The sequence below is a fragment of the Austrofundulus limnaeus genome, unplaced genomic scaffold (assembly GCF_001266775.1).
Source record: "Austrofundulus limnaeus strain Quisiro unplaced genomic scaffold, Austrofundulus_limnaeus-1.0 Scaffold240, whole genome shotgun sequence".
Taxonomy (NCBI): domain Eukaryota; kingdom Metazoa; phylum Chordata; class Actinopteri; order Cyprinodontiformes; family Rivulidae; genus Austrofundulus; species Austrofundulus limnaeus.
In genome coordinates, this window is record NW_013952642.1 from 672987 (window position 1) to 680877 (window position 7891).

The window sequence follows — 7891 nt, forward strand, 5'->3', positions numbered from 1 at the left end:
CGACTACGAGTTAGACCCCTCCACACATTTTAGACTGTTGTAGGCTGCTGTTATCAGTTAATAGAATTCCTTTTAAAGACTTGTATCATGTGAGCTGCCTTGTGCTACTGAGCCCTGTGCATTTTTTACTTTTCCTTTCTTCTTTCACTGTTTTTTTCTTTTCTTTTTCAGCAACCCGTATAAAACCACTAAGGCGTCCGCTCCACCACAGAAGCCCCTAACTCTTGCCTATGATGGTGACATGGATATGTAACCAAGCTGCTATACCTCATGAGGACGTGCTTGGCCTTGGACCAGAATCTGGCCGTGTTCTGATTGCATCCTGATCCGTTTAGGACGGGTTGTGGATATGAGCTGACTAWGATACAGTGTTTGCTGCTGAATGGTAACGTAGCGCCAAGTTTTGGCTGTACTGCCGACTCAAAGAAGCAGAACCAAAGCTGATCAAGGTGAGAGTGAGACATGGACCTTTAGTTTCTTTCTTCTTCTTCTTTTTTTTAAGAACTGCTTGCAACATGAACCCACAGTTGAAGAATTATTTGCAAACGACAAAACAGGAGGAACTCTGAAACAAAAGTGAATCTACAAGGGTTCATTTCAGAGATTTTTGTGTCAAGAATCAAAGGGACCACTTTCTTTTTTTGTTGCTTTTGTTTTGTTTTGTTTGAGTCTGGAGAAAGATAGAATTACCAGAGTCTGCAGTTGCTCAGAATTCAAAGGCCCTGCAACAAGAACCGTTGAATTTTTCTCATTAGTGCTGGATCCTCGTGAAAGGAAGTGTCACAAGCTCTTTGGATGAACTAAGCAGCACCCCCTTTTTTTCTTTATTCCTGAATAAAAAAGAGGGTTTATGCACTATGTTAGTGCTGATTCAGTTTTGTTGTTTCTTTCGGATGACTTTTCTAGTGTTTTATCTGTAATGCAAGTTTTTTGCTGTCTGATTGTGTATTGTTTGATGATGCAATATGTTGTGTATATGTGGGAACCAAAAGCAAGCCTGCCTTGAGTTTAAAGACRCCATGTTGCAGTCATTTCTCTTTCGTCACAAGACTCCCAGCCACAGAYGCCAAAATAAAGTAACATTTAAAAGAAAGAGATTCATTAAAACAAAGATGATTTTTTTTGTATAGTAGGGGGAGAAAAACAGTACACAAAGGCTATTAATGCAAACCAGCAACACAAAAATCATACCTCATTTACACTTTTTTCTTTTTTTCTTTCACAAAAATGCAAAACAAAACAACACTGATCATTAACACACACACACACACAGAAGGCTATAATGAATAGTTTATCCACTGGGTTCTTATGGTGTTTTAATAGAGCAAATAACTTCATTTGTATTACTTTCATCTCAAATTTTTTGTTTTTATTTCTTTTCTAGAGAGGCAATTCTGCAGCGTTTCCTCCTGCTGAAGGCAAAAGGGCAATAATGTGTTTATTTATTTATGTATTTATTAGCATTTTTTGTCATGTCTGTATGAGCGTGCACGTGGGGGTGTGGGGTTTGACCAACATCTTTCTCAAACACAAAATGGCCATGAGTCAGTTAAAACTCGGTGCGGTAGCAGCTGACAGATTCAAAATGCTCCAAGCTCCAACAGATCCTGCAAGTTCACATAAAACATTGCAACATCGCACAAATCTGGTTTGAGCAAACGTGCTATAACTCTGTCATCTTTTTTTAACCAATAAAGGAGTCCTTAACTCTGGCATAAAAGGCAGCGGGTGATATGCATTCCTTCAAGGAAGGCTTGRCTTTTAATTAAAATAAATTGAGTTGTTTTGTGCGTTACATCCAAGTAATACTGCAGCTGTCATGTCAGCTTTATAGATTTTTCTTTTGTCAAATGAAGAATGTCGAACTTGCTACACAAGATTTCAAATACCAAATACAGTATCTCTGAGCACATATGATTAATAGAACTGTTTTAAACTTTTCTTTTATCTTATTCAGCTCTAAATAGTTTCCTTTTTTATCACATTTTATATATTTTTTTTACTTAGTTTTCATTTAGACATGAATCCTTCATTTATTACTGATTTCAATCCAGTGGAAAGCTTAATTTCTTGTATTGGGTAATTTTGGTGCTTACCAGATTTTAAGCTGTTTCTCATTCTGCCTCCACAAACTGAAGATGTAAAGGTCACGTGTTTCCTGACCTCATCCTGAATGTATTTAATCAGTAACTCTATAATATTCATGGCTGTGTGCAAATACGGTTGTTTGTGACAACTATATTTCAGCAGCTGTCTGTATGTAGGCATGCTTGATCTTCTTTTTGGCAGAGAAAGCTCCAAGTGGCCTTGCAAAGACTCCGTTTCATAAGTTGCCAAACATTTTAGGATAGTTTCCCCCCTAGGCAGTGTTTCTAATATTTGGCCGGCACATGGTGAACGTTGGGTTTCAGAAACGATTCTAGAAGCGTTTGCAAGTCCTAGGTAACACCTTATCTGTTACCTAGTCACATTATAACACAAAGAGCAGCCATGTTCACGTTTCAGACAACTCTGTTGGATTACGTCCCAGAAATCTAAAGGTATTGTTCACCAACTGTTTACAGAACCATGCTATTTGTGTTACTATTGTGTGTACATGGAGAACTGRACAAAATGCAAATAAATTGTGAAAACCATGTGAAAATAAAGCCCRGTGTTTCTTCTTCTTCATTTACAGYCSTGCTAAAACCTTCCCCGGCTCCTTGACTTTCGGATCCTGATATATTATAATTACTGCAGGCTCCCAGGCAAAGCCCAAAACAGATAAGCAGTTGATAAGATTCATCTGGGYCTCCAGTCAGATTTCCAGTCCGATAGTCCCGGGATAATCGCGGACTGCGAGGAAAACGGAGTTTAAATCTTTGTCTCATCTAATTCATTTATTTAATACTGTCACTTTTGTTTCAGACAAGGTTGAATTAAAATGCTTGTGTCACGGCCATCTGATCCGTGGCAAAGATGTAGGCTGATCCTGTCATGTCCAATTCATCTCATTTGGCCATCTTTCAGGGCAAATTTGCAGGTTTTAGTGAAGATTTATGAACAGAGTGACAGTGCGAGTGCTTTGTTTTAATTTATTTAATTTGTCTATATAAGGAAGCTGGATCATTCCAATAAAATGTGGTTTGCTGAAGTTTGTTGGAGCACGGTGAAAATGCATTTCAAATGGAGTTGGAACCAGTCAGGATCTTTCAAATAAGCAACTATTTACGGTATGTTGTAAATTCAGGACATGTTAATCTACACTGTAATTACAGCAGTTTTATTATATAGTGTCACATAGCTCTTTGAATGACATCAATTTAATATAATTTTTTTTTAATTCTGACCAAATTGACAAGTTAAAGGCTGGTCCAGGGGTCTGCAACCTTTACGATCCAAGGAGCCATTTGTGCTCCTTGTCTCACTAATAAACAACAACAACAAATACGTGCTGCTTTGAACAAAGGTCAAGTAAGTGGTGCTGTATGTAGTGATTTTCGTAAAGCGTTTGACACAGTTGATCATTATACTCTCTTACAAAAGTTGATTTCTTTTCAACTTTCATCATCTGCAATACAAATGTTTTCCTCTTATTTGACTGATAGGTGTCAGGTTGTGAAACATGGAAGCTCTGTGTCCGGGTCTCTGCCCTGTTCCGTGGGAGTTCCGCAGGGTAGCATACTGGGCCCATTGCTTTTCCTATTATACATAAATGACCTTCCAAAAATATTGAAGTATTCAAATATTTTAATGTATGCTGATGATACTGTTCTTTTTTGTCTGATTTCTATATTGAATCTATTAATAGTCAGTTACAAGCAGATCTTCAGACATTTCATGTTTGGCTTCAAGATAATCTTTTGTAAAATTAATGTTAAAAAAACTGTGTGCATGTATTTTTCCTCACCCAGGAGAAATTTTAATATAACAAAACAATTCACTTTTTTAAACAAACCCCTTGATATTGTCACTACCTACAAATATCTTGGAATTACTTTGGATTCTCATTTGACTTATCGTGATCATGTACAAGTCTTAACCACTAAGTTGAAACAGAAATTATATGTTTATTTAAAAATTTGATCCAATCTGACATCTTCTGTTTCAAATATTTATCTTCATGCCATTATACTCTCAACCATGTTGTACTGTTTACCTGTTTGGTCTCTTACAACAAATGAAATCTTAGGCTCTACAACAGGGCCTACAAAATTCATGAAAAAAACTTCCTGGTTGGACTCATCACTGTACAGTTCTTTCATTGTCTGATGCCTTGACTTTTCAGAATCATGTTTTGTATAGTGGTATTAATTTATATTTTCAGATCTTCCAAGGTGTCAATTATGGAACTCTCTGTGCATTGCTGCCCAAATCAAATTCTGGAAGGGGTTATTCAACTAGATCTGTTACAAAAGGACAACTGATATTACCAACTTTTAAAAACTGTTACGGCCAGAGGTCTTTCTTCTATGTTAATACTAAAGCATGGAATGGCATTCCTCAAAACATAAAGTCCATTTCAAAACTACAGCCCTTTAAGAAGAATCTTGTCTGCCATCTGCTGGACACTTTTTGTTGTACTCATATTTAGATGTCCTATTTTGCAAATGCTGCCTTTTAGAAATTTGGTATGCTTGTTTGTCTTTGTGTCTGTGGTGTATAATGATGTGATTGTGATGCTGTAATTCTGAGTGTTTATGTGCTGCAGAACAGGAACCTGCTGTAAAACAGCAATTATGCTGAGTCAGGCTTGATTTTTAATAATCTTGTCCTGTTAAATTAATAAATCAAATCAAATCAATTTTCAAAGCKTCACTGCAGAGGGACCAAAGAGCCACATGTGGCCCCAGAGCCACAGGTTGCAGACCCCTGGGCTAGTCCATGTTGTACCAAATCATAAGCGGATTACTGACATCTAAAAAAAACAGCAGATTAAATAAATATATTATATAGTATAGTATTACATGAGGGAACTGTTTAGTTAACTTTTACATCACAACCAATTTTGCATTTTAAAATTATTTAAATAGAGGCTTATAAATATTTGCACTTCAAATAGCTGTAGCGTGTTGCAGCCTGGGGGCACTCCCAGCAGTAATATCATAATATTTAAGCAAGCTAAACCATTTTGCATTACAAAGCCTTTATACATATAGCATGTATTACTATGAAATTTGTAGAAGTGAAGTTATTTTAACATTGTTTCTGTAACAGGTCAAATATTAAATGCTCACAAGTTTTCCCACAAAACTCTACTTCCAATGGTTTAAACTATAACTATATATACAGACTTCTTAAAAATAATAATAATAAAAAAGGATGAAGACAGAGTAGAGAGCTAATCAAAAGTGAGCTTGAATCAGACACCGACCATTGGTTTCATATAGCACGTAATTACAATGGACGACCAAAGCTTTCAGAATATTAATGTTAAAGTCAAAGTTTGATTGCGTAGGACCCCTTAGTGGTTAGAAATAATCACTTATACTAAGCATTTTAGATGTTCTCACTTTCATTTATTCACCCATATCACATTTAAACACAGAAGGCTATTCATGACTTCTAAAAAGAAGTCTAGTCGGGAGTGAAAAAGAAGAGCAGATAAGAAATATTAACATGTGGTTTTAACAGAATTACACAGGAGATTACATGAGTGTGTGCCCATGTAATCATTTTGATAWTTTTTTAAGTTGTAGAATAAAACAAACCATTAGTGATCCAAATGATAAGACATCACTTCAAATAAATTTTAAATGAGTTGCTGAAAACTTTTTTCTCATCAAGACCTCACATTTAGCATGAGCTGTCCTAATTCTTAATGAAATGTGACAAATATAGAAGCACAACGGCTCTCATCGGCTCTTTAGCTGTAGCAGCTAAAGTACGAGGAGTTTAAGACCCACTGCTGAGAACAGCACTGAGCTCATTTTAATAATTAATGTTGAGAGATTCTGGGTTCAAAAATATGAACAACAAAAAGAATGTCATTTTACCGCAAGAAGCTGAAAAACTAACAAAACACAACATTTGACTCCATGTAAAACGCTGTAAAATCACCCGGTCAACATAATGGAAACAGTTGTATACAATAAGATGAAACCATAAATTGCTTTTAATGGCCATAAAGTTTACAAGCTAGCTGCTCCAGAAAAAATACAGAGCCTTGCAGTTTTTCCAATACCAGTAAAACCAGTATTGATTTTCCCATTATTTTTGTTTTGGCTAAAATGGCTGTCCTGTTACAGATGCCAAATGAAAACAAGAAGGTGATAGGGAAATTCTACATCTAAACAAGTTATTTTACAAAAAATAAATGGTTTTAATCTGAAATAAGCCCAACCTGAATAAAAGWTGTAAACTATTCTCTCAGTTCACACAGTCAGTATGTGAAATTAACTAAAAATGTGTTTGTTTATTTTTTTTGCTTTGAATGACTTACTGCATTTCTAAAGTCCAAGTTAAAAATAATAGATGCTAGTAAATCAACTCAATACAAATCTGTTTTATAGCTTTTCTCCTGTTAAATTCACTCGTTTGTGTTGGCCATTTTTTAATGGGTTGACTTCAAAAAGTAATCAGCTGTAGACGTTCGTACAATGATTACCAGGAGTTTCTTTACAATCTGTGCTCTGGTTCAAAAGATATTTTGCTATCGCTACAAAGTACTCACCCACACACATACACAAACAAAAAAATAAATAAAAATTCCATTTCTCCTTCAGCAGAGGGTGAAAACAATTGACTTACAGAGATGAGAGTATTGCCATTTTGAGTAGGTTAACATGCTCGTGTTTGGCTCAAATGCTAACAGTAATTACAGAGCTGTTGGGCGAAAACAGCTTTTGCTGAAGTGCGGCTTGGTGTGTGTGAGTGCCTGTGAAAAGGAATTAGAACGAGGAAAAGGTTATTTTACCACCTTCTAACGAACATCTGGCACAGAATTACACATAGTTAGTCAGACAAAAAAAATCTGTTTCATCAGAGGGAGTTCATTCCAATTATGTAAACCTTTATAGAAAAGTGCCAACTTTTCCACCCCGACTTTGTTTTTCTTCTGGTTTTATTAAAGTGTTCCTTTTGATATATTGTGTCCAGCGCTGTTAGGTCTGAGCGAGGCGAGGGAAGAGAGGTGGCACGTGGAGAACAGTGAGACCGGAGATACGATGGTGCAACCTGATGTAATTAATGAAATGTCTTTGAAGTTTAAGTCAACGTCGTGAACACTGACACAGCAGTTTTTTTAAATTATTTTTTGTAGCAAAAAGCAAAAAAGTATATATGTATCAAATACATTTGATTTTATCCAACTTGAACATCCAAGAGTCAATTATGGAAGCTATCAAAATTATTCAGGAGCAAATTAAAGGGACCATTTTGATTACATGTCACAGTTAAAGCCTAAATATATTCACTTTACTTTTATTTACTGATGGTGAAGAAATTTAGTTATTGATAGATTAGTACTGATATTAGAAAACTACACCAGAGTATAGGGTTTCATTATTTTATAATCCTTGTATAATGTTTGATCTATTATGTGTTAATTGAAATAGAGTAGATACATGTCTGAATTATAAACAACACATAAGTGAACCGTTTTAAAACATTAGGGTGAGGTCTTTGTCTGAATGCCTGTGATTCAGCYGTAGGTCAGCAGGGGGCGAACTCAGGCACTGAAGATTCTGTATATAATGGATTCATTTCCTGGTTATAGCCAGTGTGGTTTTCCTTGTCAACTCGGTGACAGATTAAATCTCACTCACGTTCCAGAATTCTGGGGTTGTATGGTTTATTCCTTCCTCAATTCATTTTATTTAACACTGGTGTTTTAATATTGACCTCAGCCGTACTGAACACTAATTTTTTTTTTTTACAATGGCACAAAACACCACCTATTTGTCCATAGCAC

The 7891-nt window shown here is 35.8% G+C and overlaps 1 protein-coding gene across 2 annotated transcripts in view; it reads left to right on the forward strand.

The window, feature by feature from the left end:
* The window catches only part of thsd7ba (thrombospondin, type I, domain containing 7Ba), a 193635-nt gene extending 190999 nt beyond the window's left edge, over positions 1–2636 (forward strand). For both annotated transcript variants that reach the window (XM_014020100.1, XM_014020101.1), the window contains one exon: positions 172–2636. In XM_014020100.1, coding sequence (XP_013875554.1) covers positions 172–253 — 82 coding nt within the window. In that variant the 3' untranslated portion in view covers positions 254–2636. The remainder of the gene's footprint in view (positions 1–171) is intronic.
* Positions 2637–7891: the final 5255 nt, after the last annotated feature.